Below are 27,545 nucleotides of genomic sequence, written 5' to 3' on the forward strand. Positions count from 1 at the left end.
ATACAGTCGTCACAGGGTCAAAAATATATGCCGTACGTTTGATCTTTTCAAGAGATGGAGTAAAATTATATTGATCATAGTGGACTGCACTGTGTTACTAATAAAATCCTGGCACTTTGGTTTTGAAGGTGGAATCTAAGGTAGTGCACACAAATGTATTGATGCCTATCTCGAAATTAAACATTTTGAGGTAATTCTCAAAGTCTGTTGTGTTTTAATGTGATATATAAATAAACTTGACTAATGTTCTGTAAAATAAACGAAATAGTGTTTCATAAAGCTGAAACGAGAAATGCACTGGAGAGTAAATAGCTCTATTTTTTCCTACACCACTAAAAGGCAACACGAGTCGGAATACGGCTGAAACCAGGTGGGTGTGTTTAAGGTTGTGTCACATGATTCTGTTGCTAGGCTGTTAGCTGGTGGCTTCTCCATCTGATGTTAGTGCAGTCTATTACCTCCTTACCCTAAACTATGCTATTATACACAAATCGTTTTCAGGCGACAGCGATTTGCGCATATACAGCGAAAATTTTAACAAGCAAGCCCTGATTAATTCTTTTGATATGTGTGCTGAAAAATCATCGCTGTAGTGGCTACTCAACGACCCACATCTAGGCACGTTGCTGGCTAGCTTAGCACCCGTTTTAGGCGGGATGTCAACAGGTTTCCGTAGTGTTAGTCTTAGTTTTATCTTTCAAAACGTGAGGAGGCAATTTAGTAAATGAGACAGAAGCTGCCACTTAAACCGAGGAGATCTCAGGACAGCTTACTCCCTGGATAAGCTGATATGGTTGAACCACAGAGATCAAGAACATGAGACAGGCAAGTGGATGCACTTCTGTGTTTTATTTTGTATCATTGGAGTTAGAGTTGGTGTTTACATTGAATATAATCACTGTTTGCCCAACAACAATATTTAATTTGATTTATTTCTTTATGTAATGCACTGATCCAAAGAATAACATGTTAAAATCAAGACACTCGCATAGATGAGCACAGAATTACTAGCCCCTGTATGAAAGATTTTGCCTTTTTAAGTATTTCCTAAGTGCTGTTAAACAGGACAAGGAATGTTTAGCAGATTTTCCAAGCATCCTAGTTTTATTTGGGATGTCTACATGATCTTATTTTAACAAACAACTACCGGGGTCAAAATTAATAGCTCCTTTGATGATAATAGTCTTTTTTTTGGTGGTAATAGTGTGTTGTAGTTTTCAACAATCCCAGCCTATTCTTCTCTTTGGTGAGTTTCTAGATTTTGATGGTCTTTTGGCATGGACTTTGGTCTTCAGTTCAACCCACAGGCTTTGTGCAGACCAGCCTGTAATGTTTACTTCGGTGCTCTAGTTTCTTCTCATCTGACACGCTTCTACTATGCATAATCTTTCTTCGGGTTATTCTTAGTACACTTCAGTCTGTCTTAAGGATATCTGTTCATCCGAAGTCAAGTTTTTCTTAATCTTCAACCATGCAGTCCAATTCCTTTGCAGGGTTCTGCTGATTTTCTTCTTTGAGAATACAATTCCCAACTTGGCTAAGTCATTCACTCGTGCCTTGGCAGTTGTTCTGGGGTCTTTAGACACATCTCTCACTTGTTCTCTTTCCAGAGTCTTTGAAACCTTTCACAGGCTGCCAGGCTTGTTCTGTACTCCGTGACTCTCTTTGAATTTTTTGATGCAACTTCTCACTTTTCTGTTTCTTCGCAGTTGAAAACACTGTGATAACTTTGTGTATCCATCTCCTGCTTTGTGGGCATAAACAATTCTTTTTCTAAATTATAAACTGATTTTGTTTGTTTTTGGCGTGATGCTTTCTCAACTGACAGCACTGTTGTGTCACATTGAAAGACAAGCCTCAGTTTGAGCATTACAAAGTTAAAGCACAGCAGTGGTTTGTGGTATGGTCAGTTTTTCAGGGGGCTAATATTATTGAAATATAATAATGCCGCCCAACACGACTCTACTCTGGATTTTGCTGCATATCCCAGGATTGGAATAGCAGTGCTCAAGCGCCTTGAGGCGACTGTTGTTGTGATTTGGTGCTATATAATTAAAAATTGAATTAAATTAAAAGGAAAAACATTCAAAGATGAATTTATAAGACCATGGAAATAAGATCTTTTAATGGCTTAGCCAGAATAGATCATCAATCATAATGTTTCACTTAGATTTGGCTGATAGGTGATATTTAGTTTCATGGTCCACGCCAAAGCTTAAAACTAAAGCAGATGTTTGTTTTTGTTACTCTTGCAGGAGAATGTGGAAAATCTATGAAATCAAAGATCATGAAATGGTGAAAATCTTCCCACTCACGCTCCCGTTCTCATGACGCCAGCAGGGAGGTATGGGCTTCTTAAGGGTAGTAGCCAGAATCATGGGTAGGATCAGTACATTCAGGTCCTATCAGCTGGTGCTTCTCCTGGCTGCTGCACTCGCTGTTGTAGCTTTTTACTACTTTGGCTCAGAGAGACAGAATTTCTCCAGCACCACAAAGAGGATCAAGCAGACCCAGGCCAGTCACAACACCAACAGAAACGATGCAGACCTCACCGTGGACACCAGGCTCTCGCACCCGGACGAGCCAAAGGAGCAAGGATGGGAAGAGCGAGGTGTAGAAGAAGACGGCGACGCTTTGACATCCAGGAAAGCGGACAGTGAGGCTGGTTACCAACATTACCACGTGCTAATGATGTTCACCAAAGTGGACAAGAGCCGGAGCTTGCAGGATAAATTCCGAGTGGCCATGCTGTCCATGGTAAAACACGGACACTTCTTGGAAGGAGAGGTGTTGGTTCTCCACTTTGTGAGTGACCAGGCCAGCCAAGAACTGGGCAAGAGGATGCTGCTGGAGCTTTTCCTTGACACAACGTTTAAATACGAGGTATTTCTCGACACTCACTCCAGTAAATGCCGTTAACTTATTTATTAGTGTTTCTGACCAAGTATCTATTTATTTTGACATATTAGTTTGTTAATAACAAAACAAAGGAGTAAGTGATTTATGCAGTTAAACACTTGACAGACTGTGTTCAGCTTGATTTATATTTCTAAGATATCTCTATTTCTAATAGGGAGGGAAAAATATGTTTATGTAAATTCTTCTTGTGGGTAGCAGATCCTATTTTTAGAGCCCAAAATGCTCATGATCCACACACACTTTCTGGGATGGTATTTATATTTTTGCACTGAATGAGTGAGAAGGATTTTTTTTTTTTTTAAAGGGAGCTTCTGATAGAAATGTCTAACTTTTGCAACACCTTGACTAATCACTGAATAGAGCTGGTGCGCTTTTTCCTTTGATAAGTACTTCCTGTGAAGCTACTTGACCTTTTAATCAAAAATCCTTCCGTTTAAGAAACACATTGGCTGTACTTGCTATTTACAGTTGAAACACAGGGGGGCAGTGTTTTCCTGCCAAGCTGATGCCTCACACATGGGAATATCCCTCCCTTATTGTGTTCTTCCTGCCAAAAAACAGGATTATTTCCCCCCTCTTGTGCTCTTTCTGTTACATGCATATTTTACCCACTTTCTCCTGTTTTGTATTTCTCACAGAACACACCATCATAAACTGGCTTACAAACTACAATCTCCCCTTTCAGATCTTCGTCGACAGGCAAGGCCTCCTTTCTCAGGAATGTCTCATCTTATAAAACCTCTGCTGTGGATGTTCCACTGCTCTTTTATCTTAGGCTGATCGCATTCCTGCTGGGATTGGTCAGGGATCTGCTCGGCTTGGGATCTTGGCAGTTTAGTGGCTGCAGGTTGGATCGGATCCCGTTCAGATGATTCTTTTGCAATCAGACCTTACTCAGACTTTTCTAGTGGACAAGTTTTACTATGCAGAGCTAAGTCCTCAGAGGACTGCTGCATGGATATTAGAAAAATGTTGTGTCAAAAACCCATTTTTGGTTATATTTGCTTAAAGCATTAGCAGGGACTTGGTCAGACAAGAGTTCCTCTGTGTTGGTGCGGAAATACTAAACCTGACTTGTGGGTATTTTCTTTTCCTTTTGCATTTACTATTTCTGTCACAATTCTATGTCCTTCTTACTGTACAGATCCAGTTTTGTGCAAAAGTCTTGAGCCACCACTCATATCTTTATATTTGGGTAGGAAAGTGGGTGCACGGATTCATTGAAACATGTGCAAACACACGTGGAAGTACAGCATAGAAGGGGAAAAACAATTCTAATGAGCTTCAAAGTCAGTATTTGTTCAATCTTCAAAGCAGCCTGAAATCACTTGGGTGAGTTGTCTGCCCATTTCTGTAAGTAGACTTCAGGCTTCTAAAGGACATTCAGAGTTCTTCTTTGTTCTGCTCCCTGTCAAAATGACCCCGCACTGCTTCAATAATGTTAAGGTCTGTGCTCTGCGGAGGCCAATCGATGACTGATGTGTTTTTCTCTCCATGTTTGCTTTTATTACATTAGCATTGTGTTGGGGATCGTTGTCACGCTGAAAACTGAAGTTGCCAATCTGAGACTTCACAGATGATTTTGAATGGTGGAGCAAAGTCTGACTGCACTTTTCTGCATTCACGATTCCATCACTTTTTGACAAGATCCCCAAAACCTTCGCTTGAAATGCAGCTCCACTGTTGTACCTCTCTCCTGACCTCCTGGTTTTCAGTCCAGTTCTTGTGTAATTTGACGTATTTCAGCCTTTTCCTCCTGTTCCTTTCATTACAGCCACCCTTCCACTGAGACTGTTTGTGATCAGGCTTTAGTAAACAGTAGATGGATCGACTAAGCACCAGATCCATCTCTCAGGTCCTGTTTCAGGTCTTTTCTGCTTTGTTTTTTTCCCTTTTAGACATGACTTTCAGATACTGTTCATCTGCTGTGCACAGATTTTCAGGCCAGCCACCTCTTCCCCAAATCTGCAATTATCTCAAACATCTCTGGCTTGCCACGTATGCTTCATGCTCCTCTCTCCCCTGGTTTCCTCTCAGTATGCTCTCACGTGAAGACGTTTCTGTACTTTCTGTACTGCAGTGCCCTCTCACCTTTAGTCTGATGTAAACACATCTTGACAGTGCTTTATGTTGTTGTTGTTGTTGTTTTTTTAATCTAAGCTACACGCTCCATACATTCAAAGTCGTTTTTTTTCCTCATCAGTCTCATAATATCATTCCAGACCAGCGATTTAAAAAAACAAAAAAAAAAAACATGTTTCTAGATCATGAATCATAAAACTGCCTTCTGCCGTCACCGCCGCGAGTACAGCCGCTGTCTCTCCTGCTTAGAGACAGCGGCAGAAACGTATACCAGCAGTTTAGATGGGACAGAGACTCCTCGGGGTCTGACAAGGGCAGTGTTGACATCCTTGTCTGCTCATCTTGAGGCTCATTCCTGTTAATGATTTAACTTTAAGGAGCACGAGGATTAGATGAGTATGTATTTTAGGCTACATTGCTTCCCAGCAGCAGCACATTAAATGGCCCACTTGACATTTGCAGCAGAGAGACTGCAGAGTCACGCTGCCTAGAGGTTACGCACTTTACTCCCTAACCATATTTCATGGAACTCACTTGAGCAGTGTCTCATGCAGTGCTAACAGCTCACGGGAATTAAGCAGTGTTGTGATATAATTCCTGGGTTAATATCTGCATCCTAATGGCAGTGTTTTTGTGTCAGAGCCATTGTACAATGTGTTAGTATTCTGCAGCTGATAAGAGGACATAAAAGGCAATAACAAGTCGCTCAGGAGAATCTAGGAAACACAAGATCAACTCATAACATGGATTTAATAAAACTCAAGAAGGCTTTTTAAGGTCACTGATTTCTATTTATCCTGTAAAGTTCAGGTTCAAGGACGAGGTTAATGTCTCATATTCCTGAAGTTAATGTCATACTGACAGAGACTTTTGTGTCCACATTATTAAATCCACTTTGTAAGCATCCATCCTCCATGTTTATGTTACATATGTTCATCATTTCTCTAGCTTTTCATTCAAAAACATGTTATTGCTCATTAAGTAAGCGCAAAGTCCGAATCATTTCAAGCTCTGTGCTCTCTGAAGGGAGCGCTGCTCAAGTCAGGCCACAGAAGTCAAAAAAGGAACTTTTGCTCAGTCCTGGCACGCCTTCAAAAGCAACACGGCGGCTGCCAAACATGTCCAGCCTTTCAAGTTCACTGCTAATATTACTCGATCAACTGATATTTTAAAACATCAGAGCTCGAATGATGTGCTCGAGTTTCTCTGCTTGGTTTTTGTCGGTCAAACAAAAGTGAAAACTCTCTGGCTTTCCATTTATGTGCCACAGGTAAGAGTTTATGAGTCCGAGTGTCAGAATAAACATGCACAACAGTGTGAAGTTTTGGGGCTTTGAAAGTTGGAACTGGGTGTGTTGCAAAAATAACTACTGTTCATTAAACCAGGACACAGTATTTTAGTACTTTCACAGAAGCCTGCACTGGGAATTGATAAGGTTTCTCTGTACCAATATAGGTTACCTGGGACGTTTTATGACCTTTTTCTTTCCTTTTCTTCACAAATCCACCTGAACAATACATTTAACCCCTTAACTCTTTACCTCCTGAAAGCCTCTCGGCCTTCTAAGGCTACGTCCACACAAGCCTGGATAGATTTGAAAACACTCCGCGTCCACACTATTGTTTTCAGTCGTTTTCAGAGTTGTGCGTTCACATTGAAACGGCCGAAGACACTTACGTTCCAGTCCTGCGCATGCGTGATAGTGGTGTGTGGATCGATATTGAAATATCGATTCTTCCTATGCCAGTCATTTATGTTCTAGAATCTATTCTCATTTTTTATTTCTATAGGATTATTCTGCATCATTAAGCTATAAGAACAAGTAATGTAATCATTATGACGCTATATTATTATATTATTATATTATTATTACAATTACATAATGCAATTTATATATTGTATTATTAAATACAATGAAACATGAAGTTTTTGTACAGAGTATCGGTATCGGATCAGTATCGTCGATACCACCCTGAATTTTACTTGGTATCGGATCGGAAAGGAAATCAGTGGTATCGCAGATTCCTAATGTGTGAAACGCCAGAAGATTCGACCTGCCTCATTTCTGTCTGCCGCTTATTTACTTTCCGGCTCTTTGAAGCGTCGCGGCAGAATGTCGAGGAAAAGCAGCGAGTTTTTAAAATGGACTAATAATGAGGTGGAGTTGTTGCTGCGAGTAACACGAAAGTACAAAGTTGCAAAAGCGAGTGAGAATTAAAGAATTTGAAGAAAAGCTATCTGGAGCATGTACAGACTGATATTAATCTTTAATAGGGCTAAACAACTGCTGTATAACGCCCTCTGCTATCTTAGTTTAATTGGTCACATGACTGCATCATGTTTTAGAAAGTCTGCGTTTTTTCTGTCCACACTGCAACGCAAAAGCACCGTTTCCAAATGTATGCGTTTTCAAGAGCGTTTTCAAAACGCTGCGTTTTCCATCAGCCAAAACACCGTCTCAGTGTGGACGGGAGGCCAAAACAGAGAGAAAACCCAGAAACTATACTAATGGACTAAAACTACATCTTTGATGTATGCTGTGGTGTCAGAGCTCGTCTTTAAGGGTACAGGGGAGGTCATCAAATATCGTCTGTATGTTGAAAACAGTTAAACCTTTAATTCCTTTAGTGGGGAAAAACACCATACAGCTCCTTTAATCTGTGACCTCAGTGAATGCTGATAGATTTAAGGTCTCAGTCAATGCTTTCATGTTGTATTCAATGTAATCGTAACTGTAAATTATGATGGGGGAGGCTTTAGGGCAGGGCTACCGTAGGATGTATTATTTATTTGCTCAGTCCTATCCTTGTTTTGCTCTGTTCAGCTTTAAAACGGCAAGTTATCGACAGATGAAATGTTCTGCCTGAAGCTTTAAGATTTCAGTTTTATTTATATCGTCAGCTCACAACAACAGTCGCCTCAAGGCTTTTTATATTGTAGGGTGAAGAGACTACAATATTAGAGAGAATAGAAAACCCCAACAATCAGGGGAGACTCTGAGCAAGCAATTGGCAACAATAGGAAGGAAAAACTCCCTTTTAACAGGAAGAAACCTCTAATGGGACATCATGGGAGAGAGCTGAAATTGCTAATTGAATCATTTAATCATTAATCATGATAAAATGCAAAAGTATAAACACAAAGAGAGAGAAAAGAGGTGAGTAAAGAAGCACTCAGTAGCTCGTTGGAAGTCCCCTAGCTTCCTAAGCCTGTTGCAGTATAACTAAGGGATGGTTCAGGGTCACCTGATGCAGTCTTAACTATATCTGCTATCAAAGAGGATCATTTTAAGTCTAATCTTGTAAGAGAGTGTTGTTTCCTAAATCCAAACTGGGAGCCCGTTTCATTTTTTTTTTTTTAAAGAGAGAAAAAAAGGACCTGATATCTGAAGTCTCTGCTTACTATTCTACTTTAAAAACCTCTATGCACGCCGTCTATCCCTGCAGTGCACAAGTCCCGGTAATTGCAACGGGTTAAGACTTCTTTTCGCCACACTGACACGTGTCTGGCCTTAACAGAAAGTAGCCCAGCCCAAATCGACTTACTTATTTTTCCTCCTGCAAGAACACTTTAATGATAATCACTACTTAGTGTATTTTTTTTAAATCCTCTTGCCCTAATCTGTAGAGATATCTACTGTACAAGATGTTGTGGGATTTGAAGCTTGCAGAGGCAGCATGAAGGGAAACTTGGACATAAGAAGGCAGCACTTAATGGAATTTGGGTCATGGACTGGTGCAGCTGTTTTCAGCCATCGTCTGAACTGAAATCACCAAAACGGAAAGATTTCAGCAGAACTTCCACAGTGGAGTCAGCGTTACTTCATTGGGTCATTCTAATAGGCAGGTTCTTCATCACTTTACTTCACATTAGCTCAAGTCCAGATCTTCTGCTTAGAAAGTATCCCGTGCACCCCTGATCCTTATCACAGTGCGTAGCTCAGCATTGCTCACTGCTTCAAGTATTTGTCATAATTTAGTCCAAATAGCTTAGTGTGCTGTAAATGGATTTCAGTATGACATAAACATTTGAGTAGACAGTTACCGACACGGTAAGCGGGGGAAGTTAAAGGTGATGAGCTCACTAAACCTGTCCAATGCAGACAGTGGCCTCAAGCTGCACCAGTTGTTGAAAACAATATTATTTTCCCAGCTTTCTTTCACAACTCAATTTTGTTCATATTTTCCTGCAGGTGGTGTTTCATGACGTCGTGGCTCTGACTCAGAAGCTCTTCCCTATTGTGGAAGCCATGCAGAAGCATTTCAGCGCTGGCTCCGGAGCCTATTACAGCGACGCCATCTTCTTTCTGTCCGTAGCTATGCATCACATCATGCCTGAAAGTAAGACGTGGAACATTTTATCCCATTTAGTCCCTTTAGTTCTTATCCTATCTGACAGCAACCGTCGCCTCAGTTATTACTCTGTTCCTTTGCTTGAGGAGAGAAATGTACATAACAGATCATGTTTCACATATAGAGCTACAAGCTGTTGTTGACGGGTGACGATATGTCAGAAAAGTCTGCGTTAGTTCTCTGGCGTACCGAGCTTTAAATAAACTCAGTCACTCACTTCTTTAATTTGCTGGTGCGCAGCTGGAAAAAAGCAGGTTGGGCAGGTATCTCACATGCACGTGGCATGCTGCAGAGGCCCTGGGGAGTGAGGAAGGAAGGATGTGCTCTGTCATTACTGTCCATACCGGTGCCTCCTGTGTGGGTGCTGACTGTGGGCAGAGATCTCTTCTGTTGTGCACTGTTGTGGATCACTTCAATGGATGTGCAGCATGGGGCATGCAATAGAGATCAACAATAGAGAACAGCTTACATTTTTCAAATGTTTTCAACGTTACTCCGTATTCCAGTTTCAATTTATCCTAACATGAACAAGAGGGATGAAGCTGAAGCGTGTTCAGCTTGATGGTTGGTGATGGCAGTTGTTCAGGTGAAAGCTTGAAGAGATGAGCCTTTAAGTAATTTTAAGAGACGTCATTCATCCAACTGTCTAATTGTTAGACTGCTCAAACTTTAAAGCGAATAATTCAAATAACAAATAAAATCTCGCTGGAGATCGTGTCCTTAAAGCGCTTATTGATCAACCATGTGTTGCACGTCTGCTCTGTGTGCCCACGTGGTCACACATTTCTATTTAAAGAATGCTTTTATCTAGAAAGGGCATAATGTGGTAGTTTTGGGACAGGTGGGGGTGAGAGTATGTGATGCACAAAGCTACAGCAGGGTTGTTTTCTAGGCACCAGTCTTTGATGTAACTGTTTCTCTCATCACTGCGTGAGATAAGCAGCAGACAAAGAAGCTTCTGATTAGTGGCACAAGTGTGAAGGATGGACGTTTTGTCAGATTTGTTGCTGTTTTCAAAAGAGAATTCATGGAGGAAATTGTCAGCACTGTTACTCTTTCCTGTACACAGTCTGAATATGAAAATGTTTCATCAGCGCATATGAGAAATGCAAAATGTATTTGAGGTCCTTATGTTAATTTTTATTAATTTAGGTACAGGTTACGCCACACTGATGCTACAGTAGAGTAGCATAACATAAAGAATTCATGAGGACATCAAAACCATGTAAGTGTAGCATGCAGGTCATTAAATGTCTTGAAAACAGATCTATGTATTGTCTGTCCTTTGAGAATAGGCGAGAAATAAAATTGCACAATGGAAAGCTGTTAATTAATGACAAGGTTCCTAAACACTTGTTCTGTTTAGAGGAAAGGTGTTACGTGCTTTTGTGTCCCCTCGAGAGGTAAACGTGCTGCTACTTGAGTCTCTGCTGCGACCTCGTCTTTTGTTTTCCACACAGGGTTAAAGTGACACTGTTAATGTGCGAACCGCTTTGAAAAAGTGACAAAGATGATAACTGAATCCCAGGAAGAAGCAGCGGTTTTGTTGAAAACTGTGATTTTGAGTCACCTCTCATTTGCTTATATTTTGCTTCCAAGATGCCAGATGTCATTTTTTTCAAGTGGTCTTGAGAGATGGTTTTCCAGTTTTTCTTTGTTTTAGGCAGCAGCCTATTGCAAGAACACATCTTTTCCTCCCCATTTCTTTAGTTGAATCTATAACAATTGAAAACGATAACACAGTTTGACAGGCTTAAACTCCCAACGAGCTCTCAGCCAAAAATCTGGCACATCTCAGCGTGTTGTACAATGTGTCCTTAAAAAATTTGAGGAAACTGGACAAGAGGAGAATAAAAGAAGCGGCAAGCCGTTTGCAAGCCTAAAATACTGTCACTTAGACTTAATGAAGTTTGTGAATGCAGTACAGCTGCTTTCTGTTGTCCTGTTTTGCCATTTTATTTTTACTGTTTGTGACTGTAGGACCTCGTTGTTTGGAGTAAACCGTTTATATTGAATCAGGAAACGTACTTTTGGTGGCATTTTCTAGTGAATCTTGGTAAAAGCAGAAAACAGCGTCTCATATGAATAGACTAACATCAAGGCTATTATTACAGCTTAATGAGGTTGACCCACTTTCTTACTTTAAAAATAAATAAATATATATCGTGTTAGGTAACAGTGTCTCTGTTGTTTTGTTGCTGTGCCTGAGTTTGACCAGATCTGACCAGAGCCTCAGGCAGGCTCTAAGCCACACTAATGACATTATTCCTGCAGTAAATAAGTAAAAGCAGCACCCACACACCTGGCCCAGATTGACCTCAACTCACATATTTTCCACATAACAATATTTTTTTGTTTAACTGTTTGGGGGAAAAAAGAGTTTTGTATTTTGATCACACGGGGATGGATTCTTTTCAAAGGATTATTTATGTAGAGAAAATTAAATTGAAATAAACAAACAATGTAGAAGTTTCCTACTATTTTTATATGAGTGCGTTTAATTTATGTTTCATATCTTAGACATAAGGATACCGTTAAAGATGCCTTCAGTCTGTTTGGAGATTAGTACATACAAGTTTAAGAAATTAATTAATTTAATAATTAAGAGAGGTTTTCAACAAAAATACAACAAATCTCGTCCTCATCTCTAAATCAAACTAAGGAAATGCACATAAAAGTTTCATTGAAGTTTTGACTTATGTGTACACTGACCGCTTTCAAACGTGAAGTACCCTATTTTTGGGGCTATAAGGTGAACTTAAAATCCTGTAATTTTCTCCAAAATCGACAGTGTGCCTTATGTATGAATTCTGGTTGTGCTTACTGACCTCGAAACGATTTTATGTGCACGGTGCTCGAGAATCTGTCAAATGTTTTAGTGCGACTTTGCTAAGCTATTAAGTCGCACCGCTTGATGGATTGTCGGAGCGTTACGGCTATCGTAGGCGGAGTGATACGTACTGCGCTTCAACATAATATTACCGTATTGTGTGTGTATAACCTCTTTTTAAGTTTTGTGGATGTTATACATGGTTATGCTGAGGATATGTCGGCCAGTTTCCACTGGAAATGCCTTTTGGTTAAACTGTCAGCGAGGAATTTGCATTTGCACTGTTAAATGTTTATATAACTTTAATGCACATAAAGAACAGCTGCTTGTTTAAGTGAAAATACATTGATGGGGGGTTTGCACTAATAAAGTTGTGAAGTTGTAAAGTATTTTGTCTAGTGTCAATTATATCGTCAGTTATATCGTTATCGCAAATTTTCAAATGTATATCGTGATAAATAGTTTTGGTCATATCGCCCTGCTCTAGATAATAATATACGATAATAATATAAAGACGTACAGCAATGTAGGAGCTGCAACAGGGTTCTTTGTGTTATCATTACTCAAAAATGTAAAAAGATAAATGTTGATTTGAAAACCTGCAGCTCCACTTTCACCTTCAGAGGACTTTGTGTTGAGTTATTGGTCCAACATCAAACCCACCACATTACAATGTTGTAGGAACTGAAGGCCTTCTTCCTGTTACACTCACGCTCGTTAAGCCATGTTAGTACAAACAAACAGCGCTGACCACGCAGAGATTACGCTTCCTAGCCCCTCTGTGTTGCCACAGCACATTCGGGCATTGTGATGTGCAGCTTCCTTGTTTGGAGAGCACAGAAAACAGGTTGCTGCCGCACTGCTGAGCCATCGTCTTTTCACGTCACTTGTTTTAACAGACAGAAGCACTTAAATATGTTTATGTGTGACCTAGCTGAGTTTTTCTAGTGACTTAGGCAACATTAAATAAATAAGGTCACTGTCTTTCATTGTACGACCGCATTAGTAAGACTGAGGAGACATTTAATCACCAGACATTTAAAAACGAGAATGATGTTCTGAAGTGTCCTGGATCTCAGAAAGTCGCCACATCTTTTCAGTCCATCAGCTTTAGATGTTGTTAACTCGACAGCCTGTAGGTGTTCATCGTTGACTTTACATCCGAAGTTGACACAAGTTTTCATCAGTTCATAATAACGTTGTGAGCACAGTGCCTCATTCCTGAGCATTTCCCATCCTTTCATCACTATGCCAACCAGAATAATATAGGAAGCTGAAACAATGAACTGATGAGGGCTCGAATATCCTGGTTACTGTTATTACAGGTTCTTTCCCAGACCACAAGATGCAGTGTTAAGCATTTACTCTGCATGCTACGCCACTGTGTTCACGTTTCGTCATATTCCTCTCCACATTTTCTTCTCGTGCATGTTTCTCATTTCTAGGTCAGTGCTAACATTGCACAGAGAGAGGCCAAACGAGCCACCTCGGAGCAAAACCTCTGTCAGTGTCTGCTCTTATTTCCTCTAACTCGGTATTCCTGGAAGGGCCAGTTCTCTCACTAAATGTTGTTATCCAAGCTGAATGATGTGCTAGTGGTCACGGAAATGGATCCTTCAGGGAGATTTTACTCAGAAATACATTTTCTTGGGATCATTTTTAAAATAGACAATCTATTTCCATTATCTGTTCAACTTAGTCTCTGCATTTGTCCTCTGTGTTTCCATTTCAGGTCTGACGCGCATAGTGCAGCTTGACTTGGACCTGAAGTACAGGACAAACATCAGGGACCTTTTTCAGGAGTTTCACCGGTTTCCTCCAGGAGCAGTTATAGGGATCACCAGAGAGATGCAGCCAGTATACAGGTAAGCAGTGCAGACCTACAGAGCACCTACTAGGGAAATCTGAACCTGCCAGTCGTTGGAAGCTTCAGACTGACACCAGTCTGCTGCATCTTGACATGCACATGAATAAAAGTGAGGCTCTCTGCTTTTAACTTCGGCGCTCTTGCTTTCAAGTGTTCGCTCAATACGTCAGTATAATTTTCGGCTCAGGCTAGATCAAAGGCTACCATCTGTCATGAGGAGAGACTCGACTGCTGGGCTTTGACTTTTGGCGAGAAAGCATCCTCACTTTGTTTTTAAATTGTGCCAAAGTAAAATTCAGGTGTCAGTCTGACAAAAACAAATTACACCCTCTTTCAATTCAAAGGTTTTATATGTCTGGATGTAATAAAGAAATTCATCTGTTCCTAGCAGGTCTAAAAATGTGACAACTACAGCCTCAGATTAACAGTGGCACACAGCATATACTATATTGTGTCAGTATGTATTTAACAAAGAGCATATAAGAAGGTCATAAACGGCTAAGTGCACTTGATTAATTGAGAAGTTTTGTCAGTTTTCTGGTCTGGAGCGTTCAGGTGTGTCTTTAACACAGTGCCAGTGAGGAAAGACGTCAGCAGTGATGTTAGAGAAGCAATTGTTGCTGCTCATCAATCTGGGAAGGGTCATAAGGCCAGTTCCAAACAATTCGTCCATTATTCTACAGCGAGAATGACTATTCACAAGTGCAAAGCATTTAACACTCCTTCCCAGGAGTGGACGTGCCAGCAAATTCACCCCGAGGTGAGACCACGATGCTCATGAAACTGCAAAAATCCCAGAGCTGCATCTCAGACTCTACAGGCCTCATTCAACATGTTAGATTAGTGTGGCTTGTTTGGATGGGTTGCAAAAGGAAAGCTTCTTCTTGCTAAAATGGGGCGACCGTGGCTCAGGGGGTTGGAAAGCGCATCTGTAACCGGAAGGTCGCCGGTTCGATAGTGGCATTGCAAAGCGTTTTGGGTGCCTTGAAAAGCGCTATATAAATCCAATCCATTATTATTATTATTATTATAAAAACAACACGGCAGCACGGCGTAGGTTTGCAAAGCTGCATCTAAATGGACCACAAGACATCTGGAATAATGTCGTTTGGATAGATGAGACTGTGAGAGGTCCCGGGTTCGAATCCCGGGCCGCACAGCTGTGACAAAAACCCAGAGATGCATAGGAATGTTCAAAACTATTTTATTATTTTTTTATTTCATGCTAAGTTGAACCTGGCTGAAATAGTGTGTTGGGACCAAAAGAGAGCAGCGCATAAACAAATGCAGGTAAACCTCAATGAACTGAAAGGGCACCGTCAAGAGGAGTGGACCAAAACTCTTCAACAATAATGTGAGACACTGATAAAGTCATACAGAAAGCAACGAGACCCCAAACTTCCTCAGTTGTCGGAGGTGGTACAGGCGCTGCCTAGCCTTTTCGGACTGGACCTGAATGTGGGCAGACCATGTCAGATCTGAGGAGATGTGGACACATATGGATACATATCAATAATGTCTGTTTTATATGTGTTTTGGTCACCAGTACCACTTTCAACCGATAGTGTGACATTAACATGATTTAATCCACTGGCCTGACAAAAAGTAAGGGAAAGGGAGAGAAATAGAAAGTAGAGAGAGAAGACAGGAAGCAGGAAGTTCATCTTCATCTGCTAATTCTTCTGTCAAATGAAGTATAAAGTCCCTGAAGGTGACAAGCAACCCTTGAATTGATCGGGATCGTGCATACATACGTTTGTAAGTGGTGTAAGTGTACACACCACATTTTTAATGAAATATTAATAACAGGTTGAAACGCTGTACAAATCTCAGTCGCTCTTGTTGACCCCAGATGGATTTCAGCCTTTTTGCGCCTCACATGCATGCTCACAGTTGGTGTCTCTCACAGTTGCTAAGTGAGAAGGAACATCAGAGGTCTGGTGTCCAGACTGATTCACAGGAACCTAAACGCTGTGTGTCTTTCTCAGATACAAGCACAAATGAAAAAGTTGCAATGCAGCCTGTAACAGGAAATTAAGCAGCCTTTCTGATTGTAGTTTCAGGATTTTCATGCGAAATGAAACGCTGGGATTGTGAAATATCGACATGAGGCGAAATTCCTGCAGAATCTGAAATTAATTTGAATTTGATTTATGAAACTGCATCCTTTTCAGGGTTTTGGAAAAAGACATCTCTGTTATGTGTTTGGCAGCTATGGAAGAAATTAACTTCATTTACTGGAGACAAACACAGTTTAAGGGGAAATGCTTTGAGGGGAAATGAGGCTCTCATATCTGCAGAGACTCATATTTCACCTCTGTCGTGCCAGCATCATCCTAATGCGCTTAACTTATTTGCATCGTTTCCAAGTAGTGTTGCTAGTTTATTATTTTCATATTGTCATCTGGACTTGAAACTTGAACCTTGAGCACTTGTTGCATATCTGGTATTTATTAAGGGTGTATTGGACTTTACCTCAGCTGAACCAATCAGACCGGCTACCCAGGTCTTAACTATACCTCGATTTAAAGGTTCACGTTAATAGATTTGTTTCTAGAAGCATGTTTTGCCATTCAGCAAGGCTTGGTACTAATATGTCATTTATCTTTTCTCCAACTATGAAGAAAAGACAAATTCCCCAACACTGAAATCTGAAAACTAAACCCACTGATTGACAGTCCAATGAGATACACAAGAAACGGCAGGTGAACTGAAGATAAATAACACAGTTCATAAATAATTGTTGTCACTTCACAGCGAAGATTCAGAAAATGATTTAAAAAACAAATACAAGAAAAATCTTTGTGGAGAAGGAAAAAGAAGCGTTTTTCACTGGGAATAAAACAATCAGTCAAACCAGCAGGGGTCCTTTTCAAAGCACCCGTATACAGAAATTCAAATGGAAATTTTTGGAGAGTTTTTACAGTGAAAAGGGCTCCACATGTGGTAACAGGCCTTTACTACGTTAGTCAAATGGTTTAGAGGTCTGGCGGACTGTCCCTAAATACTCTGTCCGATCTAAAATCTGGTTTGTTGTAAAGTTTATGAGATGATGTCAGTGTTACAAGCTGTGTTGTCAAACCTGCTGATAGAGGAATGTCCTAGATTGTGACTTTACACTTGCTCCGATTTATAAGTCAGATTTATAACTGGCTTAAAATGAGATTCTGCAAGTGGCATAACTATAAGGTCAGACTTAGAAGGCCAAGTTATGACAACTATGGTGAAAATGTTGTTTTGAGTCTCTCATGCCAGAATAATAATTGAGGATTTGGCAGGAACCACGATGAGTCACCTGTTAAGAAGTGCTCTCGTCCTGCAATTCATATTTATCTCCTGTCTCTCTGTCAGAACTGCCAGGAGTAAACAAACTGTTCATCACTCACACTCAGAATCCAGCAACACGCTAGTTTGATTCATACAGTACAAAACTCTGAGTGCCCTCGTTAGGCAGTGGAAATTTATTAAATCCTCTTGGACATGAGGATCCAGCGCTCCGATGTGGCGCTCCAGATTGAATCTCTTTCCTCCCGTCATCCTCGGCTCTGCAAACATGTTTTTAAAACACTGCCTTAAATGCTCATTATATTTTATTAACATACAAAGGCGTTAAAATCAGCAGATGTGGTAACAGATGTCTGGTCAGGTTCTCTCAGTCTTTTCAGCATTCCTTTATTGGCTTTCTTACCGTTGCATTTCTGAACTTTATGAATGAAAGGCTCATAGGTGCGTCTATTCGAAACCTTGGATGAGTTTGAATCTCAGTGACCTCGACCTCAAGGTCAGAGTACGTTTTCTGAAACTGTTGTGAATGCAATAACTTGAGAACAAACCAACATAGTAAGTGTGTCTGCTGGGAGGGTGATGGGTAGCTGCATTGCCATACTTATGATGGGTTGCCAGTATTTAACTTACTCACTGGTGTCTGCACCCACAGAAGTGAAACTGAGCTGCACGCTAATAAATCTTAAAAATGGTTACTTTTATCAAATCAAATCAAATCAAATCACTTTTATTGTCACATCACATGTGCAGGTACATTGGTACAGCACATGTGAGTGAAATTCTTGTGTGCGAGCTTCACAAGCAACAGAGTTGTGCAAAATACAATAATGTAAACAAGCAAAATACAAGAATGGCTACATCTGAAACTAATAAATATATGTACAATATATAATAGTATATGCATTTCTGGATGTGTATACTAAATATTTTTCTACGGTGTGTGTGTGTGTGTGTACACATATTTTACAAATTAAATAGAGTAAACAATAAATAAAATATATAAAAATATACAGAGTTGAGACATGTGGACAAGAGAAAATCAGTGCATTACTGTACAGTATGAGGAAAACTGAAAGTTCGCATAGGAAGCTGAGGCATTGACGAAATACTAGCTGTTGCATAGCATAATGAGCAAGCAAGCCTATAATTACTTTGTTTCAGAAAGGTACAAGCCTTGTGCTAATCACTGCTGCTGCTGCACCACTGCATATTACTATCAAACTGACCAATCACAGTTGTTGAGGTCTGTGTTTCTGCAAAGGGTAATTATATTTCTGTGAAGATTCACATCAAGCTCTGTACACTGACTTAGTCATTGATGTGTGTGTGTGTGTGTGTGTGTGTGTGTGTGTGTGTGTGTGTGTTTACACACAGGTAAACAAGGGCCCCGATTTTCAGGCTCTTTGTTCCTCAGCTGATTTTTTTTTTCCAGTTTTCTCCAAGATAATAAAACAAACACACCAGGTCCGTTTAGACTACTTCACTGTTTTCCACCCCAGCGCAGCATCAAAACAGGACGTCACTGTGTGTGTGCTTGTGTGTTTGTGTCGATGTCTGTGTGTGTGAGATAGTGAGACTCAATGAGCCAAGTCCAGGTGGGAAGTTTCATGCAGGAGCAGCTGCTATACTGGTCCAAACACGGGCAGGTGGTTTCCTGTGGGCTCTTGAAGACTGTGTGCTAATAAAACAATTAATCAAAAAGTGTTTAATTTTAGAAAGAAGCCAAATAAGGATAACAAGTCACAGGTTTGCTTTCTTTGCACTATTTTTAAACCCTTCACTAGGGTGGCTGTAGACAGGAGGTAGGGCAGGTCACCTACTGATCGGAAGGTTGGTGGTTCGGTTCCTGGCTCCTCCAGTCTGCATGTCAAGTATCCTTGGGCAAGATACTAACTCCAACTTGCTCTCCGATGCATCCATCGGAGTATGAATGTGTATGAATGTCGTTAGAAAGCACTAAGTGTAAATAAAGTGCTTGTGAGAATGGGTGTGATTGGGTGAATGAGGCATGTTGTATAGAGCGCTTTGAGTACTCCGTGAGAGTAGAAAAGCGCTATATAAGAATCAGTCCATTTACCAATTTTTTTCCAGCAATTTCTCAGGCTTTTCTTTAGACATGGCTTACACATCGTACACAGAGTGCTTGTGTATGATAAAGTACAGGAAATCTTGTCAACGTGAAGTTACAGATTAAGATTTCAAGTGCACGTGATATTGAAGGCGACAAGTGTGATATTAATATCGTCTTCTCTGCAGTGCCTGTGCATTAATCTTATCACTAACCCCTAATAACTCACGCCAACCAAAGTTAAATTCCTCTGTAGCGAATGCGTTTCTACGGCCACATTTATATGTTGTTTGGAATGCTTTGTTTGCTCTCAGGATTTGATTGATGCTTGCTTGTCATGTGTGGTGGAGAAGTGCCATCAGTGGAAAAGCAGTGTTTGTGTGTGCATGCTAATCAGTAAATCTGGTGTCTCTGTTCTTCCCAGTGGTTTACCAACACTGGGAATCCCCACTAATGTCCTCCTGTGGGCCTGGACAGGCTTATTCAGCAGCAGAATACCAAGAAATCGTATATCAACTTAAGTTTTTCCACATTAAGCTCAGTGTCTGTCTCTGCACTGACATGCGACTCACTCACTCTTGCAGTTTGTGGGGGTTAAAAGCACATTCCCCGAGCTGCAATTGATTTTTCTCCTCTTTCCTTTTTAAAGGAAATTTGAAAGTGTTGACAGCGGTTAGCTTTTGCGTCACTGAAATTCTGGAGGATATTGCTGTAGCCACTGGCTGAGATCAATAGAAAATACAGAGAATCAAGTTTTTATTGTTTTTCTTTCTCTTTTTTTGGTTTGAGGATTTGTTTTTGTTCCAATCGCAGCGACAGGTCAGGACCAGTGTAATGTCAGGATGCATGATCCAAATTAAATAAGTAGCACTGACTCTGCACCCCAAAAGAAAGAAGCCTTTTATTTAATTACATTTAACCCAGACTGAGTGAACATTGGAGAAGCCTATCCGTTATCTGTTTGTTATCTCTGCATGCTGCCCTGTTAATTGGCCTCTAGCTAATGGACTTGATAATATTTAAATTTTTGAGACTTGCTATTAGCGAGGCAGAGTGCACGTCCTCTTTTCCTGTGCCGAGCAGAGAGAGGGCTCTCAGCTCACACTGCGTTTTGGTGCTAATGGACCGAGCATTATGCAGGAGAATACATCCTCCCACCAGCCACACTGAGAGCACATCCTGCCCCTGAAAAGTTCATTATTGGAAGAAATGCCCCGTGCCTCTTCCCTTGCAGCTGTCGTCGTAATGTTTTAAAACCCCGGAGACATGCTTACATAAGTGTCACAGCCACGGGCGCACACAATGAGCAGCGAGGAAATTGCTCTCTTTAAGCTTTGTGTTTTGAGGTGTGATGCATCCCACATGTTTCCCCTTTTTGCTGTAAGATGATACCGAATGCTTAATATGAAATAATGACTAATGTAGCACGGACACTGAGACACTTTGTCATTGATCTTAATAAAATTAGATTTTGCATCTGGCGGTCAGCATCATCATCAAGAACAGCGAGTCTACCATGATGCCTTCATTCAGTCAACAGAATTGCCAAACGTTGTTTAACATGACGGTGTTAAATGACTTCAATCATGCTTTTTAATGACTCTATTCTAAAATTAAGCTCTTTATCATCTCTTCTATTAAAGCGTCTCTTTTGCATCCATCCTGGAATTTTAATGTGTTTTTGTGTATCCCAACTACAGACGAAAAGGGCCGGACTTTTCATTTGCACAGCCCAGACTCCCTTCTGTCGGTTAGCACATTTTTTGCAGTTATCAGAAACCAGGCTGTTTCATATTCTGAAGAAGCAGAAGCATGCATTTGGAGGGGATGGCAGCACAGACTGCCCTTGTCACCAGCTACTGCTTTTCATTCTTTCACAAGTGAGACAGACACTTGATTTGAAAGGTTGGCAGTGAAAATTCAAGGCAGGAGAGGACGGAGGTGTGAAGAGTATGAGCCCTAATCTGAGCTAGTGAGCTTATTTGCTCACTTTGAGTGAATGTGGTGTGAGTGTGCTGGTACAAAGCCAGAGAAAGTCTTTGTGTCACAGCATGGAGAGCCATTCTCTATTATTTGCTCAGTTTTCTAACCTTCTCCAAACGTAGAGCGGAACGTTTCATTAAAGTTTAAAGGGCTTTTCTTGGGAATATGCCTTGCCAGTGCCCAGTTAGACTCCATTAACATTGCGTATCATAGATTCTAAAAGGTGCTTGCATGCTTAAAAATATTCCTCAGAGATTTTTTTTTCTCCCACGTTGACATGATTGTATCGCACAGTTGCTGCAGATTGGTTGGCTACACGTCCATGATGCGAATTTCCTGTTCCCCCACATCCCAAAGGTACCCTGCTGGACTGAGATCTGGTGACTGTAGAGGTCATTTGAGTGCAGTGAACTCACTGTCACGTTCAAGAAACCAGTTTGAGATGTTTTGTGACATGTGGCACGTTATTCTGCTGGAAGCAGCCATCAAAAGATGCGTACGCCGCCACCACCGAATCGTTAACACAACGCAGAATGGATCTATGCTTTCATGGTGTTTGCCAGCTTCTGACCCTGCTGTCTACCCTCAGTTTCTTGTTCTTCGCTGACAGCTAAGAACAGGGAAATTTTGACTAATATTAGCTTCACATAAACTCTGGAATGCATTTTTGTCCAAAAAAAGAACGGGGTCCTGTTGCCTTATTTGTCATGTCTGTAACTAGTAAGATAGAAGTCATACATTACTGGCCATCATGATGCTGAAGAAAATGCAATTTATTGTTCTTAATATATTTTACTCAGTGCATGCTTACTTACTTACTCCCTCAGAGCAGCAAAACAGAAAAGTAAATGTTCCCTGACTTCACCATGTTTACTCTGGATGCATCTCAGTGCACGTACATCGTGCAGTGCACGTAGACACAGTGAATGTCTTTAAAATGATAAATACTCCACAGGGGCCCCAAGTCCCCAGTCACTAACCACCACACTCTATAAAACTGTGAGGATAAGCTACAGCTGCCAAATATAGGTCAGCAATAATACGAAAGTGTGACTCAGAATCTCCTGCTCCCACAAGATTTGATCAAACTGCACACACACAGAGAAAGACAAATGCATACTGTGTGTGATTTTTATTTATTCTTTTTCATTTTTTTGCCGCCCACATGCATTTATTTATCCAAAAAGTCAGCAGAGCAGAAATTAAATGAGTGGTTAATTTTGTTTTCTGTTTCTGCGTTACTATTTCATCTACTGTAGCTTTCCTCCTCTGTGGCCCAAACTAAGAATAAGCTGTATCTGTGTGTACGTGTGCACAAGCAAGCAAGTAAGAGCACATTTCCATTCATCCTCGTCTTCAGTTGGCACGAAACATCTTCGCACCAGCTGTCAGTACACAGAAGGAGCATTTTGTACTTTCTTGAAGCAAACACTTCATCCCCACCCCCACTCCCTAAAAATAAAAATGGTACAAGCAGCAGCATAAAAATCCTGATCTCCCTAAATTTGATAGGGACGCCTAAACCACAGCAATAGTTTTCCTGACAAATGCATGAGGGAAAGAAACAAAAGGTCATGACTACTTATGTTTCTTCTTCAAATGAAGTCATCAGTTTATTCATCAGTCTGAAAAAAGGCAACTTTCCCTTACCTCCAACCCTTCATATTCAACCTAGTGTTTTGACTGTTACACACATTTTGCCCAAATGCACTTCGACATGCAGACCCATCCTTATTCTGGCACCTCTTCTTTTTCCCTCAGGCACACTTTCTGGCAGTACCGGAAGGAGAACCCTCAGACCAGAGTCGGGGAACCACCTCCTGACGGCCTCCCGGGCTTCAACAGCGGTGTGATGTTGTTGGACCTAGGTGCTATGAGGTCCTCGGCTCTTTACAATAAGCTGTTGGAGCCCAGCAATGTGGCCAAACTAGCAGACCAGTATCGCTTTAGAGGCCACCTGGGTGATCAAGACTTCTTTACCATGATCGGAATGGAGCATCCTGAACTGTTTTACTCCTTGGCGTGTGGCTGGAACCGGCAGCTGTGCACCTGGTGGAGGGATCACGGATACGGAGACATATTTCAGTTGTATTATCGCTGCGATGGACCTGTCTATATCTATCATGGGAACTGTAACACCCCTATACCAGACGACTGAGGTTTACACTGGCTTGATACTACAACTGTTTTCATTTTATGGCAGTTCCCTTTTGTGACCGCAGTCAGATATCTTGCCCCCTGCTGGCCAAGGGGACCCCACCCCCCAACAAGATGTGGTGTTTGTGGAAGTTGTTTTAGCACAGGTCGCCATTATGAGTGAAAACAGCTCTGCATTACAGTCGTACAGAGTAGTGTATTAACAGGAGGTTGTTTTTTCCGGTACTACACACATGACATTATGATGTAATGTATACAGGTCCATGTGGGATTTGAGCCCATCACTGCAGAAGGATTTTACCGCTCTTTCATGTTCCGCAAATGCATAAACTTGTTTGCTAGTTTGGATGTGACTTAGACCCCAGCCACACAGGCGTACAGACTGGTGTGTGGCAACCAGCGGTCGTGAGGGAGCTGTGAAGGAGTTGTGAGTGGTTGCTTGAAAAATAATTGCTAAAGCACGAGTCACACAGGCTGGGAACCTTTGGGAAAACTGTATTCCTCTCCTGGTTGGCAAAAACCTTGGAATTGCTTTGGCTGGTAGCATATTGGCCTGAGCTGCAGTGACAACATGAAAGGTGCGCCACACTTTTCCAGATTTTACTGCAGCTCTGCTAGTAGTTAGCGAGTGTTTGCAGACAGCATCATGTAAGTACGGGCAACTGTGGAAATCTGCGAGCAACCAAAGCAATCACTGTGAGGTTTTTGGTGCGTTTCCTTCTATGAAACAGAGCTCACACAGCAAGAGCCAGCAACTTCCAGGAGTCAGCTGCCAACTCGTTGGGGAATATATGTTTCCCTAGCAACTGCATCCAATGTGGCAGACAGCTCTTGAGCAGTGCAATAATGATGTCACATGAGAAGCATCTTTTATTTCTGTGGAGAGAAAAAATTGCAGTGTTGACGTTTGATTTAGGTTTATTGTTTATATATTTACAGTTTCAGTTTATGTGTTTAACAAACTTAAAAACAAGAGAATCAAGTACACCAAGTAGTGTACAGTATTTAATGCAGTAACTCTATCTTTAGCACCATTATTACATCCATACAATATTGATTGTAAATAAGGTTAGCACGTTGTTAAAGCAGGCCATACAAAAGGAGTCATACGTTTTGTTCACGTCGAGTTTTCAGTGTCCCAAGTTCAGCCTACATCACACCGTAGCAGGTGAGGGCTAATCTCTGTCAATTACTTGTATTTTTTCTTTCTTGCAACCAGAGGGATCGCTCTTCGTGGACTTTGTGGGTCAGCCACAGCTCTTTTCAAACACGTCTTTACAGGTAGAAAAGCAGAAGTGAGTGGGTGGGGGGAGACAGCAGAGAGCTGGCCACAGGGATTGGAGAGATAACGATTAACAATGACGACACTGAAGGCTGTTGTTTGTGCCCCATGTTTGCAGTGTAGCCGAGGCCAAACAGACCCACTTCATTCAGACACGTTTCTGAAGGAGCGTTGCGGCCAAAAGCGTGATTGTGGATGCTGACCCACTTTTCAGTTTTCTTGCTGTGCTCAATGAAGTCCTGCTCAGATTCAAAGAAATGTCAACACTCGATATTAATCAGAAACTTAATCGCTTTATGTAGCACTGAAGCACGCTGCTGAGGAGAAAACGAACCGTGGGATAAGACTATAAAAAGAATGTCTTCAGTTCTCAACACCTTATAGCGTTTTCTGTTTTACTACTAACAGAGCCAGTGGCTTTACTGGTTACATGATGATTACATTAGTTTTACTGGGATTGCCACTATCGGTGTACATCACTATCAGTTTCAGTGCATTACAGTGTTTAAAATGACATAAAATGGTTGATATTGATAATCTATCAGAAAGCATGTACAATTTTTTTAAGTACAGTCATGTACCAGAAAGGATGGATTATTAAAGGGAAGGATGAAACCATACGTTCCAGCTTGGTCTTATGGACCTCTGCCAACAGCTGTATTGTAAGTGTCATACAATATATCCATGTGATGGTTTGTGTGTGATCTAAAAACGTGTATATCAGTTTCTTGTTGGTACTCTGCTAACACATACAAACCTATTTGTGTCATCATCTAAAAAAATGTTATATGTGTATCGTCTAGAGATTCACTCACACAATTTCTGATTCCAGGTTATTTTTGTTTGTTTGTTGCCAATTCTGATTTTCTTTCTAAGACCTACACCTGACAGATTATAGAAAAATTAAGTTTTCTTTAATGCACCAATTACAGTTTGGAGTTACAGGACATGTTACTGAAACAATTGAAAATAAAATGCTTTATTGATATAAACAGAACTAATGTCAGTTTCTTAGATCATTTTGCATATAAATTTACCAAATAACAGAACAGTGATCCTTTTTTATTTTTCACTCAACTCCACAACTTTCCTGTAACTGCTTTGGTCCTTTGCTCATACCGAGGCTCACACCAAGCTTGTGGCTAGCTCTGAGCTCTGGCTAGCTTTAGCTTTAGCCACGTTCCCTTCTTTTAAATGGTGATGTGAACGCTTTCATGGTTCTCCCCTACCTATTTGCTTTAGTGTCTTTACTCACAGTGGAGAGCCTCCACAGTAACGACATATTAACACATGTCTGCGAGTGTGCAAGCGACTGTTTGTCTGCACTGCTGTCCATGTGCTGAATATGCATGAAACAGACGGGGTCACTGGTCAGTTGATCGGTATTGTCAAGTGCTTATTCCTGTGTTACGTGCATCCATTGCCATGTCAGTTGTTTCTGTTGTGTCCTTCAAACACTCAGACTTTGTATAAAGCGTTTTAGCTCGTTTGGCTAAATGACCAATGCACTTATGCAATTGTGAGGCATCCATCATCTGTCTGTCCCTATTTGTGAGCCTCTTTGACATCTCGTTGGCTTTTAATTAGTCATTAGTTTGTGCAGATGCAGTCAAGCAGTGACAACAAAACTTAGACAGACAAGCAACTACACCCTGGTTAATCTGACTGAGATCATGGAGAGTGTGAATAATCTGGTGTGTATGGCATTGATGTACTAACACTATACTTACCAAAGTAACAGCTGTCTGTATTTTTCACTTTAATAACCCCTCGGCAGATGATGCTAATGTCTAAAGATCAAATTTGTCTTGACGGAACCAAATGAGAAAGCTTTACATGCCCGTTTCATTTAAAGTCTTCCTGTGACAGCAGCAGAGTTATCAAATCTTTAAAATGTTGTTACATTGTGTGTTTCTCTTTCCTAAATAAAATGTCTTGCTGTTATTAAAATTCTTTGTCCTTATTGTTTGTGTGCGCGTGGGAGGTAAAGCTGCCAACACTTCAGTAAAAGAGGATGCGTTTACTTACGTAAAGTATAAAAATGCATACAGATCAACCTCGCTTATGTTATAACACCAGTCCATGTCTGTGCTCTTGTTTATCTGCTGCAAGCCAGGCCTGACCCATTTCTCTCACTCAAATTTGCCATCACACCCAGTTAAAGCTCCATAAGCAGAATATTTGCAAGAATGTAATGATGTTATCTTTGTCATCAGTGACAGCCTTCATTCACTTGTCCTTGTAAACATCTGCAATCGTTTGAATGGTGTTTTCTTGTACAGCAGGGTGCAGCGTATTGTGGCCTGTTCCTGTTGTGTTAATGTGACAATCAGTGAGGAGATGACAGGCTCGTTTCTTTTCTGCTTTTCGTAGAGTTTAATCATGACAGCAGAGATCGCAGCGACAAACAAAAACACACTGACGGGCAAATTCAAAACCTACATTTAATTGAGAAAAGTAGAAAAAAAATCAGCATAGCTTACTCTGAAACAATATCTGCTCTCTTTCAGTTTGCTGTAGGCAACAGGTTCAGGTACACCATTTTAGTTTTTTGCTTTTCAAGCAGCCAGATGTTTTCAGTTGTAGCTGTCCATGCTACATGCGCTAATACACCTCTGTTTCACCTTTTCTGGGATGGTAACAAGATAGATTTTCTCATTTTGATTAAAACCACAGGACCAGTTTTCCTTGACACCTGTATCCAGCTCGAGCACAAAGAA

The 27,545-nt window shown here is 40.9% G+C and overlaps 1 protein-coding gene across 1 annotated transcript; it reads left to right on the top strand.

Annotated features, from left to right (window-relative positions):
- The first annotated feature begins 182 nt into the window (after nucleotides 1-182).
- xxylt1 (xyloside xylosyltransferase 1) lies at nucleotides 183-27,009 on the top strand. Its single transcript, XM_014333195.2, has 5 exons — nucleotides 183-825; nucleotides 2,256-2,883; nucleotides 9,194-9,341; nucleotides 13,916-14,048; nucleotides 23,148-27,009. Exons 2-5 carry the CDS (start codon nucleotides 2,347-2,349, stop codon nucleotides 23,542-23,544), a joined length of 1,215 nt encoding a protein of 404 aa, XP_014188681.1. The 5' UTR covers nucleotides 183-825; nucleotides 2,256-2,346; the 3' UTR covers nucleotides 23,545-27,009.
- The last annotated feature ends 536 nt before the right edge of the window (nucleotides 27,010-27,545 follow it).

This window comes from Haplochromis burtoni, unplaced genomic scaffold (assembly GCF_018398535.1).
Source record: "Haplochromis burtoni strain Fernald_Lab_line unplaced genomic scaffold, NCSU_Asbu1 Contig_5, whole genome shotgun sequence".
Lineage (NCBI taxonomy): Eukaryota > Metazoa > Chordata > Actinopteri > Cichliformes > Cichlidae > Haplochromis > Haplochromis burtoni.